Raw genomic sequence first — 13,756 nt, 5'->3', positions numbered from 1 at the left:
GGTGCAGCTGGGACTGGAACCAGCGCCCATATGTGATGCTGGCACTGCAGGTGGTGGCTTTACCCGCTGTGCCACAGCACCGGCCCCACTCTGTGGTCTTTTAACTTGGTATGTGCCATATACATGTGATGTCTGTTGGATAGTCTAGGATTACGCATTTACTACTTTTTTTTTTTTTTTGACAGGCAGAGTGGACAGTGAGAGAGAGAGACAGAGAGAAAGGTCTTCCTTTAGCCGTTGGTTCACCCTCCAATGGCCGTCGCGCTGCGGCCGGCGCACCGCGCTGATCCGATGGCAGGAGCCAGGAGCCAGGTGCTTTTCCTGGTCTCCCATGGGGTGCAGGGCCCAAGCACTTGGGCCATCCTCCACTGCACTCCCTGGCCACAGCAGAGAGCTGGCCTGGAAGAGGGGCAACCGGGACAGAATCCGGCGCCCCGACCGGGACTAGAACCCGGTGTGCCGGCGCCGCTAGGCGGAGGATTAGCCTAGTGAGCCGCGGCGCCGGCCTACATTTACTACTTTTTGAAAGTTCTTTTGAAATCTTATGTCTTGTGCTCAACTTATTTGAGTCCAACTAGTAAGCATTTTTAAGCTGATCAACTAAAAAGATAATTTGTGTGCATACCTACTGTTATTTCATCGATTCTGGTTTAAACTCACTGGAATTGAATTGGGTGTTATAGGCTAAGGGATATCATAGTGTAATTGCCAGTGTTTATCATTCTTGGTGGAGTATAATATTGCCACTTAATATCATTGTTGTCATGGACTTTATGAAATCTGTTAGAAGGGTTGAGAGGCCTTGGTATCTCTTCCTAATGGCAAGTGGACTTCAGCCATTGTAGTTTGTTTGGATGCCTTTTCGGCTCTTGAACTGTCATTTTATCTGTTGTAATGCCACAGGTTAAACACAGCGGAGATACCATGTCCAGAACCAGTCATGCTGAGAAGTCATGTTCTCGTCATGGGTTTCATTGGTAAAGACGACATGTGAGTACATGAGGAAGGCCTGAGAATTAGGAGCCCACAGCTGTGCTCTTCAGTGCTTTGAGTAGCTCCCTCATCATCATCATCATCCTCCCCGTACGGGAGTGCACACACACCATTAGCTTATTTATCTTTTTAAGTCTTGAACTGCTTCAGGGTAGCAGAAAGCCCCATTTTTGAGCACTGTTTTACACAGGTGCTGTGTGGGGAAGCTCCTGTTCAGCAGTACCTTCTTGAAATGCTGTGTGTCGTGAGACAGGTTGTTCCACGTGCCGTTCACATGACGAGCTGTGGAAGGGGAGTGCCCCTTACCAGTGTACCATAAAGCAGGAATGCTTGCCTTTTGTCTCAGTGCCTTCTCTTTATTCAAGGCCAGCGCCACTCCTGAAGAACGTCCAGCTATCTGAATCCAAGGCCCGCGAGCTGTATCTGCAGGTCATTCAGTACATGCGGAGGATGTATCAGGATGCCAGACTTGTTCATGCCGATCTCAGTGAATTTAACATGCTGTGAGTGTGCTTTGTCCCTCGGGCCACCAGGAGTCGTTTCATGTCCTTTAAGGCAACAAAATCCCAATCCCAAGCACTCACACCAAGTGCCAGTTTTAAAGTTGGCTTCTGCATGATGACAGTGTGAGAAGTGGTCCCTGGCTTGAAGGACCTCATCGCACAGTTAACCACTCCGATCATGAAAGTTGCTGGGCCTTGGGTGTTTTCTGCATTCCCTCTCTTGTCAGGGTGGCCCTTGCTCATGTTGTAAAGTGACTTCCCTGCTGTGAAGAGTAGAGAGGTGTGGTGACGTGGCCTCCGTGGCCTGTGTGGCCCACAGGTACCACGCTGGGGACGTGTACGTCATCGATGTGTCTCAGTCTGTGGAGCACGACCACCCGCATGCCCTGGAGTTCCTGAGGAAAGACTGTGCCAACGTCAGCGGTGAGTGGGGGTCGGGCCTTCCGGCAGCTCGTTTGTGCTGGGTCTGCACTCAGGAAGCTGCTGGTAGAAAGTCTTTTTTTTTTTTTTTTTTTTTTTTTTTTAATATTTATTTATTTATTTGAAAGTTACACAGAGAGAAGGAGAGGCAGAGAGAGGTATTCATCTGATGGTTCACTCCCCAATTGGCCACAACAGCCGGAGCTGTGCTGATCTGAAGCCAGGAGCCAGGAGCTTCTTCTGGGTCTCCCATGGGGGTGCAGGGAACCAAGCACTTGGGCCATCTTCTACTGCTTTCCCAGGCCACAGCAGAGAGCTGGATCAGAAGTAGAGCAGCCAGGTCTTGAACCGGTGCCCATAGGGGATGCTGGCGCTTCAGGCTAGGGTGTTAACTCGCTGCACCATAGTGCTGGCCCCTGGTATAAAGTCTTGTCACTCAGTTGCATTTGCTGGGGATGGTATAGATGTTTGTCTTTGCTTCTGTATGAAGTGGTGGGAATAACAGCTTTTTCCCTCAAGGCCAACATTAACGTTTTTCCTGTGACAGATTTCTTTTTGAAGCACAGCGTCGCTGTCATGACTGTGCGGGAGCTCTTTGAATTTGTCACAGACCCATCCATCACACGTGAGAACATGGACGCTTATCTCTCAAAGGTGAGGTGGGCTGAGGAAGGGAGAGACAGAAAGTCGCAGTGGTGTGTGCATTGATGGAACTCCCATGAGGGATCTGCTAGGGGCATCGTATTCATCCCCCACCGCTTCCTGAGACCTTCTGCCGCTTTCACAGGCCAAGAACCAAAGCCATAGCAAAACAGCCCATGGTAACAGCCAAGAAGCCAAGTTTCTCAACTTGAATCACTAGGCAATGTTATGTAGACTGTCACTGTCTGTTTTTTGTGAATGGTTAGGAAGAAACTTAGTAGTTTTTTTGGTCATTAACTTTTTTTAAGTAGTTTTTTTTTAAAGTTTTATTTATTTATTTGAAAGAGTTACAGAGAGAAGGAGAGGCAGAGAGAGAGAGAAGAGAGAGAGAGAGAGAGGTCTTCCATCTGCTGGTTCACCCCCAATTGGCCGCAGTGGCTGGATCTGTACAGATCTGAAGCCAGGAGCCAGGAACTTCTGGGTCTCCCATGTGGGTGCAGGGGCCCAAGTCTTTGGGCCATCTTCTGCTTTCCCAGGCCACAGCAGGGAGCTGGATCAGAAGTAGAGCAGCAGGGACTCGAACCAGCGCCCATATGGGATGCCGGCACTGCAGGCGGCAGCTTTACCCGCTATGCCACAGCGCTGGCCCCTGGTCATTAACTCTTGCTTGTTTCTCGGGGACCTGTCTGCATCGGTGACTTTATTAGATTCATGTTGTGCAGTCACCACCGCTGTCCTGCTCTGAAACTTCTTCATCTTCCCCATTAACAGCTCCCATGTCTCCACCACTCAACCGTCGGTCTTTACTGCTCCATCTTTACTACTGCCGTGCCACTTTTCACGTAAGCGTGAAGTCATACGATGTAGTCTTTTTGTTACTGGCTTAGTTCACATAGCATAGTGTCTTCAAGGCTGGTCCATGATGGAGCATGCAACGAGGTTTCTCTTTGAGGCTGAATAGTGCTCTCTCTGTATACCCCATTCTGTCTGTTCATGTATCAGTGGACACAAGTTGCTTCTACCTTTTTGCTGTTGTAGAGTAATGCTTCTGGGAACCTGTGAACTTGGATATGTAAATGTTTCCTTGAGACCCTGGAGGCCTTTTGTTTTTTTAAAAGATTTATTTATGTATTTTGAAGGAATTAGAAAGGGAGAGACAGAGAGATATTTCATCTTCTGGTTCACTCCCCAAATGGCTGCAACAGCCAGTGCTGGGCCAGGCCAAAGCCAGGAGCCAGAAGTTTCATGTGGGTCTCCCATGTGGCTGCAGGGGCCCAAACACTTGGACTGTCTTTTGCTTTCCCAGGCCAGTAGGGAGCTGGATCGGAAGTGGAGCAGCAGGGACACAAACTGGCACCCTTATAGGATGCTGGCATTACGGGCGGTGGCTTTACCAGCTATGTCACAATGCCAGCTCTGCTTTCAGTTTGAATATGTGCCTGGAGGTAGAATTGCTGGAGCGTGTGATATTTCTAGTTTTCAGTTTTTGGGGATCCACTGTACTCTGCTGTTGCAGCAGCGCATTTTCATTCCCATCAGCCGTGCAGTAGATCCCAGTTCCTTCACACTCTTGCTCATGCTGGTCTCTTGTTTCTTTCTTTCTTTTCTTTTCTTTTTTTTTTTTTTTTTTTTTTTTTTGACAGGCAGAGTGGACAGTGAGAGAGAGAGACAGAGAGAAAGGTCTTCATTGGTTCACCCTCCAATGCCGCTGGGGCCGGCACACCGCGCTGATCCGAAGCCAGGAGCCAGGTGCTTCTCCTGGTCTCCCATGTGGGTGCAAGGCCCAAGCACTTGGGCCATCCTCCACTGCACTCCCGGGCCACAGCAAAGAGCTGGCCTGGAAGAGGGGCAACTGGGACAGAATCCAGTGCTCCGACCGGGACTAGAACCCGGTGTGCCGGCGCCGCAAGGCGGAGGATTAGCTTATTGAGACGCGGCGCCAGCCAGGTCTCTGGTTTCTGATAGTAGCCATTCGAGGGGCTGTGAGGTGGTTTTCTCCTGGCTTTGGGTTGTGTTTCCCTCTTGATTAGTGATGTCGAGCATCTTTTCATGTGTTTATTGGCCATTTTTATGTCTTTGGAGAAATGTCTTTTGTCCATTTTAAAATCGGGTTGTTTGGGTTTGGTTATTACAGTTCTTTATGCATTTTGGCTGTTAACTCCTTGTTCTGATAGATGGTCTGCAGATGTTTTCTCCCATTCCATGGATTGTCTTTTCATTTTACTGTTGTATGCTTTCATGCACAGACTTTTTTTGTTTGTTTGTTTAAGATTTATTTTATTTATTGGAAACACATAGTTACAGAGAGAGGTAGAAACCTAGAGAGAGGTTCCATCCACTTGATTCACTCCTCAGATGTCCGCAGCAGCCGGAGCTGGGCTGATTCGGAGCCAGGAGCCTCCTCCTGGTCTCCCACGTGGGTGCAGGAACCCAAGGACTTGGGCCATCTTCCACTGCTTTCCCAGGCCATAGCAGAGAGCTGGATCGGAAAAGGAGCAACCGGGATTCAAACCGGCACCCATATGGGATGCCAGCACTTTAGGCTAGGGCTTAAACCTGCTGCACCACAGCGCCAGCCCCCTTGTTTTTTTTTTTTTTTTAAGCATGCTTTCGTTCATATATAAGGCGGTGAGAGCGTCTTTCGTTCATAGGCTCACACCACAAATGTCTGCAGTAGCCAGCGAACCAGGCTGAAGCCAGGAGCCAGGAACTCCATCCTGGTCTCCCACACATGTGGCAAGAACCCAAGCACTTGGGCCATCATCTGCTGCTTCCCAGGTGCATTAGCCGGGAGCTGGATTGGAAGCAGAGACAGGATTTAATCCCAGGCACTCTGATATAGGATGTAGTGGCTTAACCCCACAGTGCCTGCCACACCTAGAAGTTTTTGATTTTGATGTAGTACAATTTATCTGTGTTTACTTTTGTTGCCTCTGACTCACAGAAGTTCGAGTATATGACACATACTTCCCTCCTCAGGTTGTCGGGTGTGATTCTAACTTCTGCTTTTCTCCCTTTCTCTGGAATGCCTTTCATTTCTGCCTTTGCTCATCTTGCTGTAACTGATGAATTCTTCTTTAACTTGAATTTTTAAAAAAATGTTTTGCTTTTTAAATTTTATTTGAAAGGCAGAGAGAAAGAGACAGGGAGAGATCTTCCATTACTGGCTCACTTCCCAAATGCACAACAGGGGTGGGTCAGCCCAAAGCCAGGAGCCTGAAGCTCGTTCTGGGTCTCCCACATGGGTGGCAGGAGCACATGGACTTAAAGCTGTCAGCAGCTGCCTCCAGAGTACACATTAGTGTGAGCAGGAAACTGGATCAGAAACAGAGGAGGTGAGACTGAACCCAGGCACTCCCATTTGGGATGGAGGTGTCCCAGGTGGGGTTTTTTTACCTGCTGTGCCAAACTCCCACCCTTCCATGATACTTTTTTTTTTCTTTTAAATATTTATTTATTTGAAAGGCAGAGTTACAGAGAGAGGCAGAGAGAGAGAGAGGTCTTCTATCTGCTGGTTCACTCCCCAGATGGCCGCTGCAATAACCAGAGCCATGCCCATCAGGAGCCAGGAGCTTCTTCTGGGTCTCCCATGCGGGTGAAGGGGCCCAAGGACTTGAGCCATCTTCTACTGCTTTCTCAGGCCGTAGCAGAGAGATGGATTGGAAGAGGAGCAACCGGGACTAGAACCAGCGTCTATGTGGGATGCCAGCGCTGCAGGCAGAGGATTAACCTGTGCCACAGCGCCAGCCCCAGGACTAGTCTTTTAGTCCTTGGGTCTCTGTTTTCCTTCAGTAAATTTTCTTGGTAGTCATTTTATTTTATTTTTTTTTCAGATTTATTTAATTATTTAAGAGGTAGCGTTACAGACGGTGGGGTCTTCCATTCACTATTTCACTCTGCAAATGGTCACAACTGCCAGAGCTGAGACTATTTGAAGCCAGGAGCTTCTTCTGGGTCTCGCACGTTGGGGCAGGGACCCAAGCACCTGGGTTATCCTCTACTGCTTTCCCAGGCCATAGCAGAGAGCTGGATTGGAAGAGGAACAGCTGGGACTAGAACCAGCACCCATGTGGGATGCCGGTGCTGCAGGTGAAAGCTTAACCTACCACGTCACAGCGATGGCCCCTCTTGGTAGTCATTTAAGAAGTAGTAAAAGTAGAATTACTTTTGATGAAGAAAGTGGCGGTAGGGCACCAGGGACTAGAAGAGAGATGTGTGGTAGTCTCTCTGGGGAGCTGTGCAGTGGAGAGACCACCCCAGCGCTTAGTCACTGAGTATTGTCATTGCTGTGACGAGGTCCCACCTGCAGAGTCAGGACAGGTTTGTACTACACCTGGGAGGTGATGTCTTCTTTAGGTTGAAAGGAATCTTTGTTTTCTTTTAAAGGCCATGGAACTAGCATCTCAAAGGACCAGAGAAGAAAGGTCTAACCAAGACCATGTGGATGAAGAGGTGGGTTTTATTGTTTCTTCTGAGCTCTTGGTACATTGGTGTTTTGAGATTTCTTTTTTTTTTTTTTTCCATATTGCTAAAAGGCATGATCTTAGTAGATAAGCAGTTTTTTAATAATGACGATGAGTATCCTTGAGACATAATCTGGTACCTAGGTCAGCTGCTCAAGTGGTGTAATTTACATTCCAGGATGTTAGTCCGCCCATCCGCCCGGCAGCCTGTTAGCCCTCGTTTGGATGGAGAACATTTATGAAGAGCCTGTAGGGCTCTGTGAGTCAAAAAGAAAAGGCCCGTTTTAGCCTGCACATGTGGATTCTTAAATGACTTCATGTGGATTCCAGAAATATTTTTATCAAGACATTTTTGGTAAAGGATCTGTAATAGGCTTTTTTTATCTTAAATAGATTTATTTATTTATTTGAAAGGCAAAATTACAAAGAGACAGAGGCAGAGAGAGAGAGAAGGAAAGAGAGAGAGAAGTCTTCCATCCAGTGGTGTACTCCCCATATGGCTGCAATGGCTGGAGCTGTGCCAACCCATAGCCAGGAGCCAAGAGCTTCTTCCACGTCTCCCATGCCTGTGCAGGAGCCCAAGTCCTTGGCCCATCTTCTACTGCTTTCCCAGGCCATAGCAGAGAGCTGGATCAGAAGTGGAGCAGCTGGGACTTGAACTGGCACCCATATGGGATGCCGGCACTACAGGCAGCAGCTTCACCTGCTACGCCACAGCACCATCTCCCATAATAGCCTGTTTTGTCTCTTTTTTGCATTCATGAGCTTGTAGTGAGGTAGAGAAATACAAGGTGGCCTCTTTGACCGTAGTAGCTGGGAGGGTGATGGTGCCGTGAGGGATCACTGCCTCAGGCAGAGCCTGCGCCTGCCAGCGAACTCCATCCCTTCCCCTCCTGCTCTGTGGAATGCAGAAGGAAGAGAGGTTTTATCTAAGGATAACCTGGGGTCTGCTGTTTCCTCTCCTAAATCCTGTCAAAAGCTAGTGTTTTGTATTGGGAGCAGGTTACGTCCGGCACTGCCCACAGCAGATGCAGCAGCGGTGCGTGCATACAGCTTGGCTGCGAACCGTGTCGGAGACGGCAATTCGTCTGGACCCCTCCGTGGCTGGTGGGGCGAGGATGCTGAGGGAGTGTGAGATGTGGGTAACAGCTCTGGGTGTGCTTTCCCTCCCTTGTAGGTGTTTAAGCGGGCATATATTCCTAGAACCCTGAATGAAGTGAAAAACTACGAGAGAGATGTGGACATAATGATGAAACTGAAGGAAGAGGACATGGCCTTGAATGCTCAGCAGGATAATGTGAGGAGCTGGGTCTGTGTGGCAGGCAGGTGCATGAGAGAAAGGCACTGCCCACACTTGGGACCTTTGGACTTCCGGTCTCTGGGATGTTGGATGTCTGTGTGCATGGTGGATGGGAGGGGAGTTTGTTGGTGTTTGTTGGGGGATGACACAACAGACTAGTTAGAGGAAAGGGGAGGTTTGTGTATATGTCGGTGTTGTAAGTGGCTGTTCTAGATCCATCAGCCATATATATTTCATTAACATACATATTTTGGGAAAAACTTAAAAAAAAAAAGATTATTTATTTGAAAGTCAGAGTTAGAGAGAGAGAGCGAGGTCTTCCATCCAATTGTTCACTCCCCAGTTGGCCACAACGGCCGGAGCTGCGCCGATATGAAGCCGGGAGCCAGGAGCTTCTTCTGGGTCTCCCACGTGGGTGCAGGGACCCAAGGACTTGGGCCATCTTCCACTGCTTTCCCAGGTCATAGCAGAGAGCTGGATCGGAAAAGGAGCAGCCGGGACTAGAACTGGCACCCATATGGGATGCTGACACTGCAGGCAGCGGCTTTACCTGCTACAACACAGCACCGGCCCCAAAATTTTTTTGAAATATAGGTCAGCTAATGAGAGAAGAATGTAATTATTGGAGAGGGTAGATAGATGGCATTTCCTTAATGGAGTTCCAAGTTAGCGTTTGCTGTCTTCCCATTGATCACAGATGTTCACCTGTGCAGATCTCCAGGCTGGAAATGACCTGTGGGCCTGGCCTCCCTGGTATACAAGAGTGACAGCCATGCCATGGGCTTTCTGTGTTGCTCAGATGAACCCAGTCACAGAAGATAAAGTAGCCCACTGTGTTCTTGATTGTGCAGTGTGTCTAGTTTGATGATGTTTCTTGTTTTCTTCCCTCTCGGTTACAAGATCCTGTACCAGACCGTCACAGGGTTGAAGAAGGACCTGTCAGGCGTGCAGGAGGTATGGAGCCCATGTGCTACTTGTTTGTTATGGGGAAACCCTTGCAAAGGATAGAGAATGGAGTGTAGTGCGTTACTAGAATTCTATTGGTGTTGTTTTATGTTGTTACTAAATAAAATACTAAGTTTATGTTGTTACTAAATAAAATGCAAAGCCTATGCACATTTTCAGAAGTGCTCTCTTTTATGTTTCTAGCCATAATACTAAGAGCGGTCGGCTTATTCCTGATTCTGTCCTGGAAATTCTCCCTTGTCGTATGTGAGGCGTTTGTCTTTCCTGTGTCCTGCCTTCATTTGTGGAGTTTAAACTAGGGACCGCCTTGTGCTTCTTGGTTGTTTTACGGCCAGTGTTCAGACGTAGTCTGGACTGTGTCTACTCCAAGGCGTTAACTCTTGAGAGCAGCCCTGTGCTGGATTCCTGCAGTGTTCTTTCTTCAACCTGGTCGTCTTTTACCTTACATTTTTTGAGGAGTGGGACTAAGGAATTCCATTTTAGGTAGTGATAAAGGCTTCGCTCTTTCTTCAATCTTAAGGGCATAAGTGAAGGATTACTGCTTTTTGAAAGTTGACTGTCGTTTCTGTAGGAAGAGTGAAGTGAGTGAAACACCAGTGTTCTGCATTTCTGCATTACAAATGACAGGTGTTGTAGGGAAGTGGTGCCTTGGATTCCAGAGCAGGAATATTCAGTGACAACTGGCTAGAAACGCTTTCTGTACAGTTGCCTCTTAAGGATCTGTTTTCTTGTAAAAAGGAATCCTTACTCTTAAAAAATGTTTCTGTTGCTTTAAAAACCTGCTTGATTACAGGAAAAATGAAATTTTCTTCTTTTTGGAAGATAATCCTTCCCTCTCGATTGGATTAGCTTATTGCTAGCAATGTGGTTTGTAGGAAAACACCCGGGAAGTCAGCCAGACCAGCCTTTGTTCTTGCCTCTCTGTATGTTCACATCCTTCCAGACCCCAGCCAGCCTCTCTGAGGTGCTGAAAGAAGCAGAACAGGTGTCGTGGGCTTGGCCGCTCAGGAAAGCTCCGTTCAGCTGTGCTCGTGAGCGGCAGTGGCATGGGTGCCCTGGTCTCCCTCTCTCCCTCCCCGGTGTCGGTTCTGTTGTTTGTCATCGTGTTGTTCTGAGTACACCTGCAAGGCTGAGATCTGAATTCTGGCCTTAGCACATTCACTTACAACGATAACAGGTCGGTTAGGGTAACATTATCTGTAATGATTTCTAGGTCCCTGCTCTGCTAGAAAACCAAGTTCAGGACAAGACTTACTCTGACTCAGAAGGAGCCGGCAGCTCTGAGTGCTCCGACACAGACTCTGAAGAGCGGGGCGACCACGCCCACTGCAAGAAACACACCACTGACCCTGATGTTGATAAAAAGGTTGGTCAGGAGCTTAAATCCCTTTGCTCCAATTCATTTCTTGGCTCCACGCCTGCTCATGGCCTGGAAAAAGCAGTGGAAGATGGCCCCAGTATTTTGGGCCCCTGCCACCTATGTGGGAGACCCAAGTGAAGCCCCTGGCTTTGGCCTGGCTCAGCCCCATTGCGGCCTTCTGGGGAGTGAACCAGCAGATGAGATTCTCCCTCTGTCTCTTCTTCCCTCTCTAATTGTTTCGAATAAAGAAATATCTTTTTTTTTTTTTTTTTAAAAAGTGGAAAGACCGTTTCACCCCAGCTTCTACCACCAACCCCTAATTTTTTTCATTCATCTTATATGCTACTTTCACTTTCAGCTCCTTACATACAATGTTATTTAGTTGTAATTGTACTGTGAATACACTGAATGATGAAAATCTGTGTTTTGTTTGTTTGTTTTTTACAGGAAAGAAAAAAGAAGGTCAAGGAAGCCCAGAGAGAGAAAAGAAAAAACAAAATTCCTAAACATGTAAAGAAAAGGAGGGAGAAGACGGCCAAGACCAAAAGGGGCAAATAGCACAGGGCCACCGCGTGAGCGGGCGTTTGCAGCGCGTCTGGCAGGTGGCCGACGGCCTGCAGCTGCACTGTCGCTGTGGCACTGTGAAGACGGTAGAGAGCTGTCGGGCAGGGATGCACAAGTGAGCTCCCGGTGCCCCGAGGCAGGCACTTTGGTGTTGGCAAAGGACTCATTTAAACTGTTGTAGAGAAGAGCTTCACACATTCTTATTTTTCTATTTTGTCTCCTGCAAGTATGTTTTTGGAAGCATCATAAATATTTAAATGTAAGTGTGCTTCAGACAACCCTGGGAGATTGTTTCTGCTCTCTTTTTACATGCCAAAGACCGTCTGAAATTATTTCATCATAAGGCCATGGCGTATAGTATAAAAGGAATTTTCCTTTTAGGAAATCCAGCTGGCCATTGATGTTGGTTTGTTGCACCTCTGCTCTGTGTTCGTTTTTGGTCGTTTGTGATGTACTCACACTGCATCTTTTTAAAAATTTTTCTGAGAGGCAGAGAGAAGTGCTCTCTTGTACTAGTACACTCCTCAAATATCTGCCATGGCCAGGACTGGGCTAGGCTGAAGCTGGGAGCCGGGAGCGCCATCCAGACCTTCTGTGTGGGTGGCAGGAGCCCAATGACTTGCGCCATCACTGCTGCTTTCCAGGGTGTGCATCAGCAGGAAGCTGGAGTCAGGAGTCAGTGCCAGCAGGGACCTAGGCACTCCTAGTAGGGGATACAGGCATCTTTTTTTTTTTTTTAAAGATTTATTTATTCATTTGAAAGAGATACACAGAAAAAGGAGAGGCAGGGAGAGAGAGAAGTCTTCTATCCACTGGGTTCACTCTCCAGTTGACCACAGTGGCTGGAACTGGGCCAGTCCGAAGCCAGGAGCTTCTTCCAGGTCTCCCACGTGGGTGCAGGGGCCCAAGGACTTGGGCCATCCTCTACTGCTTTCCCAAGCCATAGCAGAGAGCTGGATTGGAAGTGGAGCAGCTGGGACTTGAACCAGCGCCCGTATGGTAAGATGCCCAGGATGCAGGCATCTTAATCAGCATTTTAACTACTAGACTGAATACCTGTGTCACACTTCATCGACCTCAGTTTTGTATTCACATGCGTGATGTGTTCATTTATTCATCGAGTATCTGAGGATTTTAAGTGCTGTGATATCACAGTGAACAAAATATAAGCATTGCTACCTTTGAGAAGACATTAAACAACAGGTAAACTGTATCAGTAGGTGATAAATTCTATGATGAGAAATAATTCAGAAAAGAGATACTAAGGTGTTAGGGGTTTGCAGTTTAAACTAGGGTTCTTAGAAAAGCCACCCTTAGAGGTGCCAGTACTTGACGAAGGTGTGAGTCATATGTGCATCACGAAGGGAGAGCATTCCAGGCAGAGCGAACAGCCTGGGGGAGGCCGCGTGGCAGGAGAGGGCTCGACGGTCCAGAATCCGGGTGCAGCCTCGTAGTTGAGGGAGAAATGAAATGAAATCCAAGAGCCTGGGGCTGTGGAGGGTTTTGAGCAGGGGAGTGATAGGTTCCGACCCCCTCGAGAACTACCGGGAAGCCAGGATGAGAGAGAGACTGGATGTGCTTACTGTTACAGCCCACGTGAGATGCTGACGGCTCCGTCTAGGATGGTAGCTGTAGACACGGAGAAGTGGTTGATGTGCTGGGGAATGGGCAGAGGGGGGAGAGGTGACTTCACATGACTCACGCAGCTGAGATGGTCGCGTTGTCACATTCTATGATGTGAAGTGATGTGGGTGGGGCGGGTTTGGGGATAGGAGGGTGAGAGCCAACGAAAGCTTAGGTTGCAGCAAAGCACAAATCTTAAAATCCCTATTTTTATATTTTTAACCATATACTTTGTCAGAAATGGTTGTTAGCCATTGTGTTCAGTTACTTTGTTTAAACCCCTAGTTTCCATGTACACTGAGACCTACGCCACTGTGTGTGATGGTAGCTTGCTGAAATAGCAGTTGAGCTCTTAAAGTGATAAGCACACTTTATGATGTTTGTAAAATCTCCCTTCTTGAATAAACTCTCAGAGTATGAAGTGTAGTTTCAGTGAGACACAAAAGTACTGTCCCAAATGACATAGGCTATAATTAACGCAAGAAGAGCAAAACGGATTTGGCAACCCTCTATACATTTGGGGATTTGGACCAATTCTAGTATTTGCGTTGACTTTACTCTGTGACAGCGTATGTTCCTATTAGGCGCTCAGGCTCCTCGGGCACCTGTCGCTGTATCCAGTGCAATTTCTAGGTTTGGAATCAACTCTAGACCCAGAGGAACGTTGACAGGAATGAGGGGCCGTTCATTGTCTTGTGTTGCTATGGGTGGGGGGAAGTAGTTCCCCAAGTGTGAGGGTCTGGGCTGTCGGGGAGTTCTCACTTGAGGCACATTCTGCGGATGGCTCTGCAGCTGGGGCACTGCCTCCCCGTTTGGGTTCTGGGCTGGAAGGCTGTGTGCTGGCCAAACCACGCGTCTGACGTTGTTTCCCTCGTTTCTATCTTCTTGTCCAAAGGCTTGGTAGAAAGAACCTGGGCTGAGG

At 48.0% G+C, this 13,756-nt stretch overlaps 1 protein-coding gene across 1 annotated transcript in view; it reads left to right on the top strand.

The window, feature by feature from the left end:
* The window catches only part of RIOK1 (RIO kinase 1), a 28,777-nt gene extending 16,100 nt beyond the window's left edge, over positions 1-12,677 (top strand). Inside the window, exons 9-17 of the mRNA XM_002714161.5 lie at positions 904-990; positions 1,359-1,496; positions 1,816-1,919; positions 2,464-2,570; positions 6,945-7,010; positions 8,199-8,318; positions 9,222-9,275; positions 10,501-10,653; positions 11,095-12,677. Of these exons, the coding sequence (XP_002714207.2) occupies positions 904-990; positions 1,359-1,496; positions 1,816-1,919; positions 2,464-2,570; positions 6,945-7,010; positions 8,199-8,318; positions 9,222-9,275; positions 10,501-10,653; positions 11,095-11,205 (940 nt within the window). The 3' untranslated portion in view covers positions 11,206-12,677. The remainder of the gene's footprint in view (positions 1-903; positions 991-1,358; positions 1,497-1,815; positions 1,920-2,463; positions 2,571-6,944; positions 7,011-8,198; positions 8,319-9,221; positions 9,276-10,500; positions 10,654-11,094) is intronic.
* The last annotated feature ends 1,079 nt before the right edge of the window (positions 12,678-13,756 follow it).

The sequence above is a fragment of the Oryctolagus cuniculus genome, chromosome 5, assembly GCF_964237555.1.
Source record: "Oryctolagus cuniculus chromosome 5, mOryCun1.1, whole genome shotgun sequence".
Lineage (NCBI taxonomy): Eukaryota > Metazoa > Chordata > Mammalia > Lagomorpha > Leporidae > Oryctolagus > Oryctolagus cuniculus.
This window is presented reverse-complemented; position numbering and strand designations above follow the sequence as displayed.